A 21,916-nucleotide genomic window follows, 5' to 3' on the forward strand; every position below is an offset into this window, starting at 1 on the left:
TAAGGAATTAAACGACGTAGTAAAGTAAGGCATAAAAATACCAAAAAACGTCAAAGTATGATATGGCATAAAAATGTCAAAAAACGTCATAGTATAGTATGGCATAAAATGTCAAAAAAACATCATAATATATTAAGGCATAAAAGGTCATAAAAACATCATAGTATGATAAGGAATTAAACGACGTAGTAAAGTAAGGCATAAAATTGGCAAAAAACGTCATATGAAATGGCATAAATTCTCAAAAAACATCATAATGTATGAGGGCATTAAAAAGTCCTAAAAACATCATAGTATAGTATGGCATAAAAATGTCAAAAAACGTCATAACATATTAAGGCATAAAAGGTCATAAAAACATCATAGTATGATAAGGAATTAAACGACGTAGTAAAGTAAGGCATAAAAATGTCAAAAACGTTATAGTATAGTATGGCATAAAATGTCAAAAAAACATCATAATATATTAAGGCATAAAAGGTCATAAAAATATCATAGTATGATAAGGAATTAAACGACATAGTAAAGTAAGGCATAAAATTGGCAAAAAACGTCATAATATGAAATGGCATAAATTCTCAAAAAACATCATAATGTAGTATGGCATAAAATGTCAAAAAAACATCATAATATATTAAGGCATAAAAGCTCATAAAAACATCATAGTATGATAAGGAATTAAACGACATAGTAAAGTAAGGCATAAAACGTCATATGAAATGGCATAAATTCTCAAAAAACATCATAACGTATTAAGGCATTAAAAACTCCTAAAAACATCATAGTATAGTATGGCATAAAATGTCAAAAAACATCATAATATATTAAGGCATAAAAGGTCATAAAAATATCATAGTATGATAAGGAATTAAACGACGTTGTAGAGTAAGGCATAAAATTGCTATAAAAACGTCATAGTATAGTATAGCATAAAAATGTGAACAAACGTCATCGTATAAAAAGGCATAAAAATACCAAAAAACGTCATAGTATAGTATGGCATAAAATGTCAAAAAAACATCATAGTATATTAAGGCATAAAAGGTCATAAAAACATCATAGTATGATAAGGAATTAAACGACATAGTAAAGTAAGGCATAAAATGTCAAAAAACATCATAATATATTAAGGCATAAAAAGTCATAAAAACGTCATAGTATGTTATGGAATAAAACGACATAGTATATTAAGGCATAAAAAAAAAACAAAAAATGACATAGTATAGTAGGGCACAAAAAGGTGAAAAAACGTCATAGGATAGTATGGCATAAAATGTCAAAAAAACATTATAGTATATTAAAGCATAAAACGTCATAAAAACATCATAGTATGATAAGGAATTAAACGACATAGTATAGTAAGGCATAAAATTGGCAAAAAACGTCATAATATGAAATGGCATAAATTCTCAAAAAACATAATGTATTAAGGCATTAAAAAGTCCTAAAAACATCATAGTATAGTATGGCATAAAAATGTCAAAAAAACGTCATAATATATTAAGAGACAAAAGGTCATAAAAACATCATAGTATGATAAGGAATTAAACGACGTAGTAAAGTAAGGCATAAAATTGGCAAAAAACATCATAGTATAGTATGGCATAAAAATGTCAAAAAACGTCATAGTATAGTATGGCATAAAATGTCAAAAAAAAACATCATAATATATTAAGGCATAAAAGGTCATAAAAACATCATAGTATGATAAGGAATTAAATGACAGTAAAGTAGAGCATAAAAATGTCAAAAAACGTCATAGTATATTAAAGCATAAAATGTCAAAAAAACATCATAATATATTAAAGCACAAAACGTCATAAAAATGTCATAGTATGATAAGGAATTAAACGACATAGTAAAGTAAGGCATAAAAATGCCAAAAAACGTGATAGTATAATAAGGCATAAATAGTCAATAAACGTCATAGTATAATGTGGCATAAAAATGTCATAGCATGGCAAAGCATTAAACAACATAGTATAGTAGAGCATAAAAATGCCAAAAAATGACATGGTATAGTAAGGCATAAAAGGTCATAAAAATGTCATAGTATGGTAAGGGATTAAACAAGATAGTAAAGTAAGGCATAAAACTGGCAAAAAACGTCATAGTATAGTATGGCATAAAATGTCAAAAAAACATAATATATTAAGGCATAAAAGGTCATAAAAACATCATAGTATGATAAGGAATTAAACAACATAGTAAAGTAAGGCATAAAACTGGCAAAAAACGTCATAGTATAGTATGGCATAAAAATGTCAAAAAACGTCACAGTATATTAAAGCATAAAAGGTCATAAAAACGTCATAGTATGGTAAGGAATTAAACGACGTTGTAGAGTAAGGCATAAAATGTCAAAAAACATCATAATATATTAAGGCATAAAAAGTCATAAAAATGTCATAGTATGTTATGGAATAAAACGACATAGTATAGTAGAGCCTAAAAATGCCAAAAAATGACATGGTATAGTAAAGCATAAAAGGTCATAAAAATGTCATAGTATGGTAAGGGATTAAACAACATAGTATAGTAACGCATAAAAATGTCAAAAAACGTCATTGTATAGTATGGCATAAAATATAAAAAAAAACATCATAATATATTAAGGCATAAAAGGTCAAAAAAACATTATAGTATATTAAAGCATAACACGTCATAAAAATGTCATAGTATGGTATGGAATTATACGACATAGTATTGTAAGGCATAAAAATACCAAAAAACGTCATAGTATGGCAAGCCATTAAACAACGTAGTATAGTAAGTTATAAAAATGCCAAAAAACGTCATAGTATAGTATGGCATTAAAATGTCAGACAACATCATAGTATAGTAAGGCATTGAAATGTATAAAAACGTCATAGTATAATAAGGCACACAACCTGTGATTATAATAAGACATGAAAATGTCAAAAAAACGTCATAGTATGGCGAAGCATTAAAATGTATAAAAATGTCATCAAAGAAGGCATAAAACATCATAGTATAGTATGGCACAAAATAAATTTTGAAAACGTCAAACTATAGTATGGCATTAAAATGACAGACAACGTCTACGGCATAAAAACATCATAGTATAATAATGTGAATGAACGTCATAATATAATGAGGCATCAAAATGTATAAAAACGTCATAGTGTGATAAGGCACTAAACAACATAGTATAGTAAGGCATAAAAAATATAAAAAATATAAAATATAAAAATGTCATTAAAAAAAGCAAGGCATAAAATGTCATAGTATAATAAGGCACACAACCTGTGATTATAGTAAGACATGAAAACGTCATAAAAACATCATAGTAAAGTAAGGCATAGACAACAGAGCATAATAAGTCATGAAAATGCCAAAAAAACGTCATGGTATAGTAAGTCATTAAAATGTATAAAAACGTCATTAAAAAAGTAAGGCATAAAGCGTCACAGTATAGTAAGGCATAAAAACATCATAGTATAATAATGTAGTTGAATGTCATAGTATAAAGATGCATTAAAATGTATAAAAACGTCATTGTATAATAAAGGCACACAACCTGTGATTATAATAAGACATGAAAATGTCACAAAACATCATAGTATAGTAAGTCATATAAACGTAATAGTATAGTAAGGCATAAAAATATCATAGTATGATAAGGCACTAAATGTCTTGAAAATGTCAGAAAACATCAAAGTATAATGAGGCATAAAAATCCATATAAACATCATAGTAAATAAGCCACAAAACGTCATAGTATAGTGAGTCATAAAAATTCCAAAAAACGTCATAGTAGTATGGTATAAAAACCTCATGGTATAGTAAGGCATTAAAATGTATAAAAACGTCATTAAAAAAGTAAGACATAAAACTTCATAGTAACCTGAACACCTCTGAGAACAATGCGTCTCATCACACAAACAAACTGAAGCTACGATTATCCACTGATGGGATAATTTACTGGACACACTTTTTTCAGAACTATAAAAGGCTGAGTGAACAAAATTTCTCTTGTTCAATTACAGATATTGCCCTTATGACTCTTGCGTTCAAGCTTCTTCATAAGCTGTTATTGCTTCTCTATAATCCCTATTAATTGGTACTCCCATGATATCAGACCTTTCCCCAAAATTGTTTATGAACTCAGAGCACAATGAGATACACAGTCAAAATGTGTGAGCAGTTGATAGCATAAAGCGGATTAGAGTTTTGGATTGGCCTACCTCAGAGCTCCTCTCCGGCGCTCGACTCTCCATGATCTCATAAGCAGGATCAGCTCTTCGTCTTTCCTCTTTGCTATTAAGCCTTTTGTCTGGTGGGAGAGAAAAATATAATGTGTTTTAAACATATGAAACAAAACTGCAATTTTTTTTGTGCCAGTTGCCAGTGGAGAAAATAATCCCATACTGTGGTTTTTAAATCCATTTGTGAATCAAAGCAGACAGAGTGCTCTCTGGGTATAAATGCATGCATTCCTGCAGATCCAGGGATGGGAACAAGTAACAGTGGAATGATTTGTCATCTCACAAAACCACAAACTATTACACATGGGGAAATAGCATCCCTCTGCTGCATGGTGTTGGGAATAGGGGATGTATTAAACACGGCTAATGTACAAGACATCAAAGTTTGCATGCTGGTAAAGAAACTCGACATGCTGCGGACAGTGAAGTGCAAAACCTGATATAAATACTAAACTGTAACTATTGTTGTCACTGATACTTTCAGTTTTATTATCCAGAAAGCTTTCATGTTAAATTCTAAATGCAACATCAGCATTGACGATATAATCTGACAGTTATCTTATAACACATATAGTGGCATTAACGTAACAGCCCAACTGATGGTGGATTTTTCAGGTCAATAACAGATTACTGACAGTATAAAAAAAGATATGTCAATTTTTTGTATATAAACTCATGATGAACTTAATAAGAATCTTTTTTATTTTATTTTTTTATTAAAAGGAACTGTGAACTGAGTTGGACTTTTACAGACTCTTAAAATCTAGGCAGTCGTGACATTGCTTCAAATATATATTTGTGACGACATTTTATGTCCTTCATGCAATTTCTTGTTGCTTATCAGCCAGTGTATATAGTGATACCTCTGCACTAAGCTAATGTTGGCCAGTATACTAACCTGGCGTATTTATCGGTCTGACTATAATTTCCAGATATATATTTTTTTAAGCAGCCAGTCTTAAAAGGGATCCATATAAATATGTGCATGTAAAGCAGCACACTCATAACTCCAGTGCATTTATCTAAACTTTTACCAATCGTCTTTTTTAGAAAATAAAATGTACCCAATATGTATCATTATTTTCAGTAACATTTTGAAATAAAGCAACCTTTAAAGAGAATTAAGTGCTGTAATTTCTCACTTTCATAACAGTTAATAATCATTTACCAATGCTAGATAAACCATTAGTAAGAACTTTGGTTGTGAGAATTATTCAGTAATAATGGTGTTTTAAATGACAATAATCCAATAATAAATGCTTAATAAATTGTAAATAGATTTTGGGAGGGATCCTCTGCAGCCCTGCTCCAGAAGGTGACTGCTGATATGATCCAATCAATCAGAGGGACTTTTAACAACCTTGCAACCCAAAAGTTCTCCTATTGGCTTGTAATTTATAATCTATAAAGCTTTATTAAACCATCAGTTACAACTTGGAAAATCCTTTATAATGGGCCTTGTTAGAAAGTGGTACCAAAGTTTGTCATCCTTAAAAATGCACCATCAGCCGGTCCTTAATTTCAGATTTTAACAAACTTTGCAGTAACTTCAATTCCCTCTAGTTTTCAGAGACCTCAAAGAGCTCAGCTGTACTAGCAACAGCAAAAAACAAACATCACAGAGTGTGAAGAAAACAAGCAGTTGATAAAATAAAAGAAGCCAAGAGGAAAGTGTGTTTTTTTTTTATTGATGACAAAGAGGAAGAAGGACAGAATCAAAAAGACTCATTTCAAAAGGACAGAGCAGGAAAACGACACCAAAGGAATCACAGAAGCTTTGTTATCAGTTGAAGAGGAAACTGGTGAAGAGGCCTCTTACCTTCACTGGTCACTGAGCAACCATTCATCTCCTCATACTGACACTGCCCGTCCACGCCGTATGATCCATCACTGTGAGCTTGATAGAGCAGCTCTTCATTAACAGCTACTTCATGTCCTTGGCTTTTCTTGAGGTTCAGCCCGGATGGAAAGGTTTGCGAAGAGTAAATGTTCCTGTTGCGGAACATTTCAGCAGGTACGACCCGGGGAGGAGGCTGGCAGTGGTCTCTTTGACACTTCAAACAATTTTCATAAATGACAGCTCTTCTGTCTTGCTGTGAATCTTGTAATGGTACACAGGTGCCAGTCAGTGCAGATTTGAGCTCATTTCCAAAAGCAGGGCTCATTGACTCATACAAGTTAAGTCTGTTTGGCTTTGCCTCTGGCTGCCTATCTGCACTTGGAAAGCCGAGCAGATCAGCTAAGAGACTGGCTAATTTCTCCCTTCCTCGTTTTGGCAGCAGCGAATCCTCACTCGTCCCGGGGATGCTTCCAGAGCCAGGAGAGGCCCCGGATTTCTCCAGAATTTTCTTCACCGCAATACTGTATTCAATGGCAGTGCCAGGTCTGCATGGTGATTTGTCAACGCTTTGATCTGCTGAATTGAAAATATGATGTTCTGGAGGCAAAAACCCTTCAACACACTTTGATTTCTGTCCCAAATCAAGTCAGCGAGCTGTGGCTGCTACATCAGTGCCTCGGCCCAAACGTGCATCAAATCTGCATGCCAAAGGAAATGCATGCAGTGTACACACAATATTTTAGCTTATTTACACTTACCTGGTACAGCAGCTATCACTGAACCACTTGCAGCGATGCACGGTGTCCCCTGTGAAATGATAAAGGAAATATACTAATTAGATTCCTTATGCAAACTGTCTTAAATTGAGGGTTTTTGTGTGAAATATAAACTGTAAGAAAACATCTGAGCCTGGTGTTTATATATGAGGCACTTAAAAAGGAAAAGGTTGGCAATGATCTGTGTGTGTGTATATATATATATATATATATATATATACACACACACATATACATGTTTTTTAAACAATCCCATGAAAAGACACACACCAACAATGTTTTAATCTCTTAGTATTTTCTGTTTTTTTTTTTTTTTTTAAACTCTCAGCCACAAGCCAACAGGTTCCTCTGAAGATATAAATCTTTATAAATGGGTTGTAAATATAGAGCTTCACTTTTAGACAAGGCTACTAAACTAACTTTGAGCAAAGGTTACAAAAACAGGAATGTGTATTTGTTGGGCTGCAGATTCAAGAATTTACAACAGCAAAACAGAAGAGGTGGGAAGTAAACGGCAGTGCCAATGTTCAACGTAATGAAGGAACATGCCACCCAGTACAGCTTTGTGGCTCACTGATGTGTTTTAAATACTTTATGAACAACAGTGGAGCTCTATGACACAGAGGAATAACATGACTCGGGCTTTGGCTACACAGGCAACACTTGTTGACAGGATCAATTCATTGCTGCTTCTGGACTTTGTTTACGATAAAAATATAGATTATTGCCAGCTCACCACATTTGACAGTTTAGTTTTATATATTTCCAAATGTTTCAAATTGTGTGAGATGTCATGACTGCGAGTGCTCTAAATGTCATGTGCACGACCGAAATATGACGACATCCATCACAAAGATCATTCCAGTGTTTCACTTGGATTTTTGTTCCTCGGATTGAGTCGGATGACAACTGTGTGACAGCGACTATATTAATTATTATTAATTATGATGAAATGATCTTCATGCATTTATAAATATATTCCAAGATGTGAAATTACATGTATTTACTCAAGGAATAATGCTCTTTTGTTTTGAACTAGCCCTTTAACTGTGAGCCAATAAACACTACAAGGGTGGATTGTGTTGCTGAGACTAAGGGTGATAAATGCCCTCCCACACTGCTCATGCCTGATCCATCAGCTTCTGGCCAATAACTTATGTTTAATTTAGCTCACTGAAGTCTGACTGAAGGGAACAAACAGGACACATACTTTATCCAGAAACACATGAAAAGTTAATCAAATGTAATTTGCATTCTTGACTAAATGCACTACCAGCAGGTGGAGCTGTGAGTATTCAGTTTCACTGACTGACATGAATAAACCTGGCTGTTCAAGTGGTAGAGTTTGGCAAAGAAATTTAAATTATATCATCAATATTTAAGAGTTATTGTCCTACAAATGCAAGATTTTTTTTTACTGTAATTCATCAGTAAAAAGACATTTCATGAAAAATGATACAACGCTACATACCACAGCCGGGCAGGATACAATAGGCAACAACTGGTTTACACTAAAATCTAACATATCTTTCACTATATTTGTCACTTATGCAAACTTATCAAGATTAGACAATGAAAGCAACAGAGTACAGCTGATTAACTGATTAATAATTTAAAAATGAGACCAATCACTGAAATAATTTTAAGCAAAATCTCAGGTTCCAACTGGAAAAGTGAATATTTGATTCAATTTCTATGATGTTAATCTGAATTAAGGCTGAAACTATTTTCATTATCAATTAATCTGGTGATTATTTTTCGATTAATTGTTGTCTAAAAATGGCCAGAAAATTGTAAAAAAAATGCTCACCACATGTTCCAAGAGTTAAAAATGTATGTCTTCAAATCTCCTGTATTGTTTGACCAACAATCCAAACCCCGAAGATATTGAGTTCAAAATTATAGAAGATGAAGAAAACCAGAAAATAATCCAACTCTGAGATCATGTAGCCAAGGAGAAAATCACCATCACCTAAAAGAACAAGACGACTAAACCTCAAAGCTCAGACTGACTCAGACTTTTGCCAGAGAAGCAACACATCACAGGCTCATTTGGCTGCTTGTTTATAAAAACAACAATTAAACCTGGATGGCATTCAATTAAGAGTTTACACACAACTCTCATAAAAAACAAGAACACTCCCATATCTCAGCTGCGTTAAGTTACGCAATAAACGTTTAAAGTTTTAAAAAGAGAAAACTGCAAGTCACTCACAACTCGCAAGGTCCAGATCTGCTGGATACAATGACAGTGTCAACTTCAATTGGATGCTGAAATGATAACTTGTTAGACAGATGGGTCGTGGGACTGTTCGCTGTTTTGACACCAAATGCAAAGCGGCATCACCGTCAGCCTGCACCACAAAGGTCATATTGACAGCGAGCCACAGAACAGATGATAGAGTGATGATAAGGCCTGCTCACACAAGCTGCTACTGCACGACAGCGGGTTATGCAACAGAGAGTGTTAGGGAGACCGTCTGACCGAGAGAGATGCTATTTCATCTACGTTTTAAGATTAAACGATAGAACTACGCTTAACCCAAGGGGAAAAAAGAGGGAAAAAAGACACACAAAAAAGTACATAGACATATATATTATATATAAATAAATAAATAAAAACCAACTTGGTCCCAACACTCAAAAATATGTTCCTACTCACCTTAAATCCACCACACACTGAGCAGATGGTAACAATGGTTTTGGAGACAGATGTGAGGGAGCTGCAGATGTGACAGGGGTCAGGATGTTCACTGGAGGGCACCACCTTGTTTTTTTTACTCTCCTCTGCAGGGCCCTGTGAGTGTTCACTCAATGATTGTCTTTCAGTATTTTCATAGTGAACCTCACAAGTCGTGACACTGCTCTTATCCCCCTTTGCTGACTCTATTGTGAGACCTGGCAGCGCAGATGTGTCCTTAGTTGGTGTGGGGGGTTCATTGTCTTTGGCACCCACATTTCCCTCTAGTAAAAGACTCTTAGGAGAGTCATAGAGATACCTAAGTGATGTTGGCACCTGGTACTCATGTCCAGAAACAGTGGGGCAAGTACAAGGGCTCAGGTCTTGAGCCAAGTGGGGAGGCAAGCTAAAAACAGACCCAAAGTCTTCCCCAGTGGTGATATCCAGGCTGCCTGTGTAGGAGGAGAAACTCCCAGAGTAGGAGGAATGGCTGCCGGTGGCAATGCCGCTATCAGATGAACTCTGACGTCCAATTTCCTGAAGCTGACGGGGGGGCTTGGCCGCAGGCCGACTTCCAGCTCCCTGGCTGACTGAGAGCTTTTCGATGCTCTGTAGTGCCACTTTAGCGGCCACATGGCCGACATTTTCAGACGGAGCTGAGGCCGGTTCGGTCCAAATGGCCAGCCGGCTGCCAATACTGCAGTCCGATTGGCTGGTGTCTGACGTGTCAGAAGAACCGGATATGCTGCGGTCGTCTCCTCCGGCAGACGGGCAGTACGTGGACGACACTGCCAAGAAATAAAATTTCATCAACAAAAAAACACTGCATTCATCAATAACGCATATTAACGCTTCATAATGTTATTAGGCTTGTTTTTCCTCGACCACTTCTCTCCCTGGTATTCACCACATAATAGGAACAATATATCACCTGTGTGAATAATGTCAAATCTGCAAACTTAATTTAAATCTAAGTACAACATTATTAAAAGCCAATTCATCATTTATACTCTTTGAGGGCAGAAGGTTCACAGCAGTGAAAGAATGATTATATGTGCTTTGAGATCATTATTTAATGAAAGATACACATTTGGAGCAGGAAGGTGAGTAAAATGGGGAAACTTTTAGGTGCAGTTTTTCTTCTTTGAATTTGAGCACACAGAATTTTCAGTTGCATTTTCTACCTGTGCTGCTCCTGTGAGAGAGCATGCTCAGTCGTTTCTCCAGCTCCTGAGCCTCATGGTTTAACTTCTCCTCTGAATTGGTCTGACTGGCGCTGGGATCTGTCAGAGAGAACACCCGAAACATAAGTTCACCCACAGCTCATATTGTAGACTCATAAAAAAACAAGAAAAAAAAATCGCCTCCTTCAGAGGCTGTGAATCATCAAATTAACGAGTGATGAGGTAAGTTTTGTGAGTCTTGCTACTGTCAGTGAGATATGGGATCAAATGTGACGCAGCTGAGCATTTTGTACTGCCGTGACACAGCTGTGATAACACATTCAGATACTCCAGAGAAACAAGAAGGGACATTTTCAACCACGAGGGTCTCACTCATCTTCATCTGGCATCATGAAAACAAATTCCCAGTGACAAGAATAAACAGCAAAACAACAAACACTTTGTTAGTGTAACAGACAGAACACTGGACGGGCAGAGAAAAGGGTCACACAGGGGAACACCTAGCAGCATTTGTGTAACACTACAGGGTTTATTAATAGCGCTGCCACATGGCTCTGTTGGTACGCGCTCTGCTGCTGGCGGCTAAAGATTGTTGGTGCTGTGCAAGGATCTAATGTACCTTGGACCACCAAGGTCAACCTTGACACTGGATCAATTTTTTACATCTATCAGAGCCTGAAATATTAATGTGATAAATGTACCAAACTCTAAATGGTAGTAGGAGTATTGACTTACAGTGTACAAAGTGTCCTCAAATCAAAAAAAGATAATACACTGGGACAAATTGTTGGATGACTTCAGTGAGTCTTGTCACTGGTGTCCTTTGTCTCATGTACAGTGCCTTCAGAAAGTATTTAACCTAAAGAGGCAGCTGGATTTCTCACAAGCTAGAATGCATCTTGTCAGGCTCCAGGCTGTTTGCTTGTTGTTGTACCACAGAGCTTCAGACCAATCAGCGTCTTATATGGGAGGAACCACTGGCAGCGATGTGATGACAGCGAGACAAGACTGTTCGTTAATAACAATGGCATCTATAAAAGAGGTTAGTGTAGATGCAGCTGTAGCATCAGTTTTTACAGAGAGAAAGAGCAAAGAACAGCACTGAAGGCGAGTTCGATCTACTGGGTCTGGTAGCGAAAAAATGGAAAGGATGAAGAATTTGATTGAAGTCGAAGGAACTGCCTTTTTGCTGTTGAGACATGATTGTGTCGCGGCACAGATCTGGGGATCTCTGACGAAGCTCCAGAGATCCTGTGTGGAGATGCGTCATTGTCTGGTTTCTTCCACACATGACGAATTGAGGCCACACAGTTCAATCTTGGTTTCATCAGAGCAGAGAATCTTGTTTCTCACAGTCTGAGAGTAATTGAGGTGTGTTTTTTTGTTGTTGCAAACTCCAAGTGGCATTCATGTGTCTGTTACTGTGGAGAGGCTTCCATCTGCCATAAAGCCCAGAGCTCAGCCAGAGTAACCATCAGGTTCTTGGTACCAAGGCCCTTCTCCCTCGATTGCTCAGTTTGGCAGCCAGCTCTAGGTAGAGTCATGTTTGTCCTTCTTCTTCTTCTTTGGAACCTTTAATGCAGCAAAAATTTGATTGTATCCTTCCCCAGATCTGTACCTCAACGCAATCCTGTCTCTGAGCTCTGCTGTGATACAGTACAGACAAGTGTGTGTCTTTACTAATCATGTCCAATCAATTAAATTTACCACAGCTGAACTGAAAATATCAGGAATACAAAGATCAGGATGCACAGATTCATGCTCCCTGCTGAACCTAAAAACAGATGCAAGCAATACATCTAACCTACTTACTGCAGGTACGAGGTAAACCCACCGTCAGACTTGGTGATTGGGTAGTTTGAATCTTACATTTACATGTACCAACATTTAATTGTAAAAATAAATGCTTCATATTTGCGATGATCACACTTTGTACACATTATAACTCGATTTTTTTTGTGTAATGATAAAAACAAAAACATTTCTTCTTAAGTGAAAACATTTTCACTGATGGTAGTTCTGCAGTGCTTTTGTGTTTTGGAGGTTTCGAGAATTGAAGGCTGTGTGTGGCACTTGAATAGAAGTATAGCAGCGACATTGTAAAAACAAATTAAACATGGTTTGTCATGGCTGCATCCAGACAGAAGGAAATAGAAGGTTTTGTACTGCTTCAGTCGGCACTTAAAAGCTGTGATAAACAAAATGAAAGTTTACCGCAGCATCTCCACCACCTGCTGCTGCTTAATTATCAGCTGATGGAGATTCACCATCATACCTGCTGCCTCATTTGCCACCTGCACTCCATTTAAACAGATTTCACTGCTATTGCAATGTGCAACAAGCAGCATGCCAGCTTGACCAAATGCTGCGCAGCCAAAGAGACCAAAAAGGCGTGTATCTTGGGCAACACCTGCTTAACTGACAGGTGTCGTAGCCTATCACACTCAGCTGTATTTTTGCGGCTTGCTCATCCCACCTAATCTCCACTGACCCCCCCCCCCTCCCCTTCGACCAATTTAGGATTCTTTGGCTCTAGTAGCTGGCACCAATGGCACTGAGCTGTAAACAGGCTTCAAACATGTTATGCTACAGTTATGAGATAAGGAATCAAAACTAAATAAACTGAAACTGACGGCACTTACGGGACAACAGAGAGTTCCTGGAAACAATAACCACTAACCAATCATAAAATCTTAGTTTATAAATGTCAAATCTTAGTTTAAACCTTATAAATTCTTTTCCCACATTTCAAGACAAACTATTTAGTGATGGGCTCCATGGGAAAAAATTTATATCCTGTCTAAAGAGAGAGCAGAGAGAGGTGGAAACATTACAGCACGCAAGGATAACCAACAGATAACTGAGCCTGGGAAACAAACAGCAACCAATCAAAAGAGTGACAACCAGAGAGGCAGAAATTTAGTCTGTAGGAAAGAGACACAGACTGTTAGGTGAACTGCGAGTGAGAACCAGTGACACAATTGAGAAGAAGTAAGAAGTAATACAGTATAAGATGAGAGAAATAGGAGGGGAGAGTGTAGTGGTTGGTGTCCGAGAATGCAATGAAGTGGGGGAGGCAGCAGTGGAATCCTGTGGATGAGGTTACATACATGCCCGGAGTGATTAGGAGGCTTTGGCTGCTCTGCTTGTGTGAACTGTGACTTTGACCCCTCACTCTCCATGCAACATCCTCCCTGCTATTTATTCTACTACGTGCAACAATAATAGGAGTATGAGCTCAACCTGCGGTCAAGGCGGCAAGATGTGTGAAAACCAGAATATGTACGAACCCCCCACAGCTGCCCGCCTCACATTTTCTGTTAAGTTGCAGACTGGGTGAGAAAAATGTTTGAAACTACTCGTGTGGAAAATCAGAGGTGTTAAAGTAGACAGCGGGAGAGCAGATAATGTTTAATGGCTTTAGTAATATTAGATGTAGCACCCAAATGTTTTATCATAATATCAGATACAGGAATGGGAGAAGATACAGGGATTAGAGTGTTTTTCTTGAACAATTCTTTGTATCTGAAATCATTCCAGAGTTTGAAGACACAGGTACATGGGATGGGCTCATATTGCATAACGACTCATATTGTTCCTCTGTTCCTTTTTTCAAATGCCAAGATACAATTTATAGTTCGTTTGAAGTTTAAAGATGCAATAACTGATTTTTTTACCCCTTAGGGAACAGTGGGAGCAAACCACATTGACATATTATCAACTTAGAAAGTTGTTTTGACTAATATATTAGCAAACTGTTGCCTTTTTTTAGCAACAACATTAGCTTTCATTTAGGATTGTGTTTGTGTCCATCTGTTGTATCTCGCTTTTTAGCCAAGACATTTAAGTTACAGCTGATAAAACCAAAACAAAGAGCTGAAAGATGCTAAAAACCTTGCAGCACTGAAGGGAGCTGCAGAGCCGGGAGCTAATTCTCTGAAGGTTCGTCACTATGTTCGATACCTATGATACAACACCTACTCATTTGTTTTGTAATATAAAAATAATGATTAGAGCAGCTTTAAATTTAAGAGTTAAGAGTATTTGATTGATATTTATTAATTCCTTTGCTGATTGTTTTTCTTAATTAATTATGTAGTACATGAACTGTCAGAAAACAATTTCCAATTTCCTAGAGCTGACATTGACATTTTCTTGGGTCTATAATTGTCTAAGTATATTGAGAATGTCAATGTCACAATGTTCCGTTTTTATCCTGTTTTCTATCACAAACAATAAAGAAAAGCAGAACATCCTCACAATTGAGAAGCTGGAGCAGGAAAGAGTTTGGCATTGAGAAATTATTATAAACTACAACTTTTAAAGCAAGTTGTGCACTGAAAAGTAAAACCTTTTTTTTTTTTTTTTTGCCAAGAAAATAACCAGATTCTGTCAAGTTTCCACAACTGGTGGCAGCAGAACAGGAGAGCAGAAAAGCTGAGGGTGGACAGGCCAGAGCTTGGTGCTCGTCATACAAATAAACCTCACTATTATTGTTACAGACTCACTCATTAAAATATTCTACCCTATTGATTCTGGAAAACTTACAGCCCTTTGGTTTTCAAATATTAGCAAATGGAGATCATGATGTTCACATATTAGCTCTATAACTGAACTACTGTACTTGTCCTTTTTGACAAATTGAAATCCTGCCAGACGACCCTGCTATAACAATAGTAAAGAAAATTTGGAACGCGGCCCATCCTCCAGCTCTCCAGCAGTAGCACGACACACTGAACTATACATAGGCGACAACCGAATAATGCCATAATCACAGCAGTACAGCGAGTACAGTAGTTATCCTCTTACTGATGTTTAAGGTGACCCTAAGCTTTACATTCACCACAGTACACTTAAATCAGGGGTTAAAATTATAGATTGCTTCAGAGGATTACCCAATTACATAAAAAAAAAAAAAACAGCTGTCAGTCATAATTTAGACACATCAAAGCATATCCATCCACAGAGCAATCCTCTGACTCATTCTGCCAAAAATGGCTGGATTCCAGGAAGGCAGCGCACCTCACAGCTAAGATAAATCCCTGGAAGCACAGGAGGGCAGCCATGCAGGGTTTGCTACAATTATCATGGCAAGTGTTGACTTAAGTGTTTGCTCATATTCCTTGGCAACAGTGCAGCTACTCATTATCCAAATAAGCATCACCTGGAGTTCCACCTTCTCTCTCTGAATAATAGCTCTTACAACTAAACTCTCCCTGTCTGCGTAGATCTCTGACACGCAGTTGGTTTTCCAGTCCTTTCCAGCTAAGCAGCATTAAACACCTCTGGTACTGACCTGGCAAAACTGGCCGCAGTCCAAAGGGGCCTCTGGTGGGGGAGATGCCTCTGACGATGCAGTCGAATAGAAAGCTGATCTGCTCGCTCTCAGCAGATGAGAGCAGAAAAACACCGGCCCCTGTAGAAAGCAGACTGTATTAGTGTCATGTTACTTTTTGCAGTACTGAAATGTAAACTGCCAGGCCAAATAGACTGTAATTGGTAAAAATTTTATTCAAGTTATCACAAGATTTGCTAGATATCATTTCAAGTTCTTCAATAATAGTGTCGATATAGATGATATCTGGTAGGGCTTCAATAAAAGATTATTTTCATCATTCTTTGTTTGCTCTTTAAATGACTAAAAATTGTGAAAAATGTTCAGTGCAATTTCTAAAGCCCAAGTAATTTTCTGTCTATCAACTAATCATTGCTTCCAAACCAATACTTTTTTTAATTTAACTAAAGAAGCCAACGAAAACTGTGCCTAAATAAAATACAGTCTAAAAATGGCAAAACAGCATTTATTGCTAACTTTTTGTCATTTATAATGATGTTCGATATCCTGCCCTGGTCATGGTTGCTGTTAGACATTTCATAAAGTCTAAAACAATCTAATTTCCTTTTTATGGCTCCTATTTCATCTATCGTATTGATGTAGACTGTCATCAAGGAGGATATAATGATGCAGAGGTCAGAGGTCATGCTCTCCAGAGGTCTCTTGACCTCCCCCTCTGACAATGCAACTGGCTGTCAATTACAAGGTGTCACCAATAAAGGGTCGTTGTGTCGCCTTGTTCCTGAGACCACCCATGTCAAGGCTGGTCTCAATCACATTCCCAACACCCCCCTGGCCGTGAGGGGGGTCAAAGGTCAGCAAGCACAGTCTGTGCAGGTGTCTGCACCAGTTGAAACGGAAGATGTATTGCCTGCTTAGCATTCTTATGATATGGATCTTATTAAGATCAGAGATGTATCTGTGGCACAAGAACAACTCAGGTCAGAATCAGATGCTCTAACTTCATACCTTTTCTTTTTGTGAGGATACACATCTACACACATTGAGCTTTTGATAGCAGGTGAGTGAACAGTAGGTGTACTGCCAATGGCTACAGTATAAAACAACAAAGAATAGGTGGCAGAGCTTGTCGAGTTTACAACATGAAGAAGATTCTGTGTAGAAACAAAAACAATTCAAGTGGCCCCTTCTAGTCTCTGCTCTAAAAAGTGATAAAAACACAGCATCCGTACAAAGTAGCAACACTTTTTAAATCAAGCTCAGAGACGTCTATTAAACCAGTGGCAGCTTCTGTCAGAGCTGCTAAATGATATTTCACCAGGTAGTCACTAACTTTGTCGGCCATTTAGGCTGGACAGGGAGCGTGCAGCAGGTTTTTTAAAGCTTCAGCACGTAAGACAGCTGCCTGTTGTGACTGCAAACAAGGATGATGAATGAGTCAATGGGAGTGAACCGAAACACAAATGGTGAGGGCCCGAAACCCAAAACAATGAGCAGGAAAAAACCCACTAAAAACCCCCGTAGAGCAGAGGGACAATGGGGTGATAATTCTCTGTGGCTTTGTCACAATTAAAAAAACCTAGTATATGGCTGGACGGCGTATGGTTCATGTGTGAAACTGAGGACGTAGTTGAAAACTGTTGTGGGACCTGTAAACAACTGCATTCTGCCTAGTGTCAGATCTTTAGACTAGGAAATGTTTGGCATTTTCACTTGAATGGTTAATCAATGATCTAGTCTTATATTCTAGTTTTGTAGAGTTTGTTCAGTTTCTCGTTAAAATTTTAGTTATGTATCTTTTTATTATTCCATTTTCCTAACTATGTGGTCTTTGTTTTATCGGGATTATTAAAGCATCTGCTTCATGATTTTTTTCAACTTGTTGATCATTTTTCTGTCAATCATTCGTCCATCTGTCTGATCAATTTAGCACCAATATCAAGTTTTTTATACAGGGCTACAACTGAGAACATGAAAGCATCAAATGTTTGCTATTTTTGCTTAAAAACTACTAAACTGATTATCACAATGGTTTTAATTTTCTATTGATTGACTAAGCGATTTATCTAATCCATCTAGTTTTATAGAAACGTACGTACACATCATATACACATAAAATCCAGCATTTCCTGCTGAAAAACTATAAACACTGAGGTGAACTATCAAGCAGGACGTGGACAAAAGGTCGGACAGTCCAACATCGTTACACCACCTCTCCCTCTGCTTTGGATAAACTGTGCTGGGAGATTACATGTCGCAGGAATGCACGCCCTTCAACACACAAACATTTGGATGCACCTTAGCATTCACTGATTTCTTTTCAAATTTGCCTTTTTTTTTTTTATATGAAACTAACAGTGATGTCTGACCTTCTTCACATTACGTGAGTGTCACTGCTGAAGAGTTAATGGAGCTAAATAAATCATAAATCGCATTCTCAAGTGTCATGTTTCCATTGCGTGTCCGAAACGCTCTGATGTCTCTGGTGTTCCCTTCGAGTCGGTGTCGGCCCCCTCCAGGTGTTGACATACACTCATCTCTTTAATGGTTTCGTGCCTATTCCCAGCTGTGGTTTACCTTATCGCAGCGACACACACACACACAGCTTATGAGTGTTATATCTGAGCTTAGAAATAACTCATATTCCTCAAAAACAGCATCTGTGCAGTGACATGATGGTGAATTTTGGGCGTAGCAGGGATGATCCTGCACAGACTGAATTATTTCCTCCAGCAGGTTTCTTTTTGCCATGAAGCAGCTGTTTTACTTTTTTACCAAGTCAGAGGACAAAAGATGACCAACAAATGAGAACAGGTGAAAAACTTTACTGCCTTTTGCATCATATTCTCTACAATACTAGGCCACACAAATCATATCAACAGTAACAGCCCACTATTCAAATTTTATAAGTAATATTTCCACTCACACTACACATAGCCGAAAGTATGTGGACGGCCAAATACCACATCCATATGTGACTTTTGAATCTCATTTTTCCATTACCATGGACATTAATATGTTGCTATGACAGTCTCCACTCATCTGATAATTTTGAACAAAAAAAAAGTTTGGGAGACACTCGTTTAAAATATCATTGTAGACTGTAGCATTGAAGATCTCCCCCTCATTGAAACTAAGTGGAACCATGAAAAACAGCCCCGGACAAAAGTTACTGGGGCTCCAGATACTTTTGGCCATATGGTGAAGCAAGTCAAAGCTGGGAAATGAAAGCAGGAAACTCCAAATGGCTCTTCCATTAGCCACCAAACACTTCCTCAACTCTGAATTGAAGACTAATGTGAAAAACTGATAACCAGTATTCCGGCTCAACAAAATTAAACAACAGCTGGAGCAGAAGGAGTAAGTTACAGGCCATTAGCTGCCCTATAAACGTTACAATCAAACGCTTTTCAGATACGAGGCAGTTAAACAAGAACCTATTGAAGATCCTACAATCCGCTCAAGACGACATCTGCACATCTCACCCTTCTGGCAGCGATAAAACACATGTGAAGGCTCTTTTCTCTTTGTGTCATAAAACTCCATTGAGCATCTTTCTTAAAGTGTCCGCCTGAGGGAGGCCAGATGTATGAGCAGATAGAGAGGGAAACGCATCCAGTGACTCAGTTCAACCCACTAATCCTAACGCTGACACTGATGTTTTCCTTGCTGAGAGATGCCAGTTGGAAGTGGGAAGCGTTGCATGAAGGAATCAGCCCCAAAACATCCGGGACGGCATGATGATTTAAATCCATCAAATACACTGAGGAATGAACTAAAATCAAAAAAGGAGCTACATTTATTATGGTTAACAGCTTCTCTAAAGGCGCACCAAAGGATTTAAACTATGACTATTATAAATATAATCCCACAAACATGTATCCAGAATGTGACAGAGCCTCCTGAATAGCTTTGTGTTCTTAGTTGGTCCCTTCATGAATCACATTCATTTGTCCACACTTGATCAATTATTCATCGCCAATACATTACAGACAACAACGGCGTGATCAAAACCCTCCAGTTATTACTGCACTGCAGTTTCATCCAGACAACTTAAAAACAGGCCTTGAAGGAAAATGAGCTGCAGCCGGAATGATCAATTTTCTCTGGGCTGCTGGACCAAAAGATTGTTTCTGCAGACTATTTACTGTTGCAGCCACAAGGAAAAAAAAGTTTTATATATTTTTTACAAACCACATTAGCAAAATGAAGACAGAACAGCCTAATTACCAATAATAAAGACTCAAACTTCGAAGACAGAATCCCTCGCCCTCCACTGACTGGCTGTAAAGCATGTTTTTAATTCACAGTTGCACATGACATTATTGTACTGGGACAGTCATTGTACTAGGAAGGAGGCTCTCTCCACAGACACTGTTGAGTGAAAGGTAGAAATGAATCATCTCAAATCACAGCCAGTGATTAATTGCTCTGTTTGAGATAGACATAAGGAAAACACGGCTCATAACATGATTTAATGAGCTATTAGCCTCTCATGATGTGACCCGGTTTCACTCCAGAGACATTATTGCCATGAGAAGATGAAGACAGTGATTAATGTGGTTGTACTGAGACGCTGTTTGCCTTTTCTTAACATCAAATTTTATTCGTTTCATTTGCACTGTGTATGGAATAAATTTTTGTGCTCTCTCACTTTTCATTTCAGCCTTGATATTATACATTTCCCTGTCCATGTACTAAATGTATATTGCTCCTTAATCTTAAAAAATGTTTTACAGTTCCTTTAGTTCCCCTCATGTTTCCCAAACACAACTGTGCTGTTTCAGCCTTACAACCAATTATCTCGATGCTTTGAAGAACCATCTGCCAAACACAAAATATAATTTTATGGAGCCACACATTAGCTAAATGGCCAGTTAACCCAAACTAACACATCCAGATGTAAGATAAAGAAAAACAATATAAAGAGCAATGAACTTACAGTAACCACATCTTGTTCCTCCTTCAAACACAAATCCATTGGGTACAGGTCCATATCTGCGCAGGTCTGGAAGGTTCCAGTGGCCGATGATAACAGGAGGGACGTCCCGCGACAGAGCCAGTAAGTTGTTGCACAAATGGAGAGCCGCAGGTCCGCTCTCCAACTTGGTCCCTGGTAAGACTGCAACACTGAATCTGTGAACTGGTCAAACAGAGAAACTGGTAAAGCTCTAAAGAAAAGACTAACTCTTAGAACTTCAAGTATAATCCGACAATTCAATACAACTGCTTCAGTTGAGGGACTGGCATCTTAATGGATGAGGCTCAATAAGCACAACAAGAACCTAAAGTTTTTTTTTAACAATTGACATTCACTGTAATGAGGTGTGCAGGAAAGAAAAATACAGAAATGGACAATGTAGCAAGAAAAACTCATGACTTAGAAACTGGTTTTCACAACATACACATCTCATATGGGAAACATACATACACGGACAATCATGTATCTTTATTTGTATTTGTACACATATCCACATGAATACAAATATATACATGCATACACAGAAAGATCAGTGAGCTACCTTTTTGGGGATGCTATGACAAATGGGATGTTTGTTTGATTTCATGCCAGGAGTTAGATGAGAAGATTGATACCACTTCCATGTGTGTTCAGTAAACATGAAGCTAGAGCCAGCATCTGCTTAGCTTAGCTTAACATAAACACTGGAAACAGGGAAAAACAGCTAGCCTGGCTCTGTCCAATGGTTGCCTGTCAACAAAACAAGTTCCTTTTACACTGGTACTTGCACAGATTAAACAAATATGATACCACATGTAATTCAGTGAGCTTTAGAAGCGCTGGTAGGCAGATATTGTGACATCTGGACAGAGCCAGGCTATCTTTTTATCTGTGTTTCCAGTCTTAATGCTAAGCTAACCAACTTGTGGTTGTTGTCATCCAAAGCTTAGT

General features: G+C 37.5%; 1 protein-coding gene across 2 annotated transcripts in view; it reads right to left on the minus strand.

Moving 5' to 3' along the window:
• LOC111673493 (protein Dok-7) overlaps window positions 1-21,916 on the minus strand; it is a 42,677-nt gene that overhangs the window by 16,310 nt on the left and 4,451 nt on the right. The window contains exons 4-10 of one of the 2 annotated variants that reach the window (XM_087169880.1): window positions 20,948-21,148; window positions 16,006-16,125; window positions 10,710-10,808; window positions 9,508-10,313; window positions 6,828-6,876; window positions 6,049-6,645; window positions 4,209-4,297 (exon numbers count right to left, since the gene is read on the minus strand). In XM_087169880.1, coding sequence (XP_087026006.1) covers window positions 4,209-4,297; window positions 6,049-6,645; window positions 6,828-6,876; window positions 9,508-10,313; window positions 10,710-10,808; window positions 16,006-16,125; window positions 20,948-21,148 — 1,961 coding nt within the window. The remainder of the gene's footprint in view (window positions 1-4,208; window positions 4,298-6,048; window positions 6,646-6,827; window positions 6,877-9,507; window positions 10,314-10,709; window positions 10,809-16,005; window positions 16,126-20,947; window positions 21,149-21,916) is intronic. The other variant, XM_023431256.2, reaches the window with a different exon arrangement.

Source organism: Seriola lalandi, unplaced genomic scaffold, assembly GCF_002814215.2.
Source record: "Seriola lalandi dorsalis isolate HSWRI2012SDOR001 ecotype SW California unplaced genomic scaffold, Sedor1 jcf7180002054919, whole genome shotgun sequence".
NCBI classification, from domain to species: domain Eukaryota; kingdom Metazoa; phylum Chordata; class Actinopteri; order Carangiformes; family Carangidae; genus Seriola; species Seriola lalandi.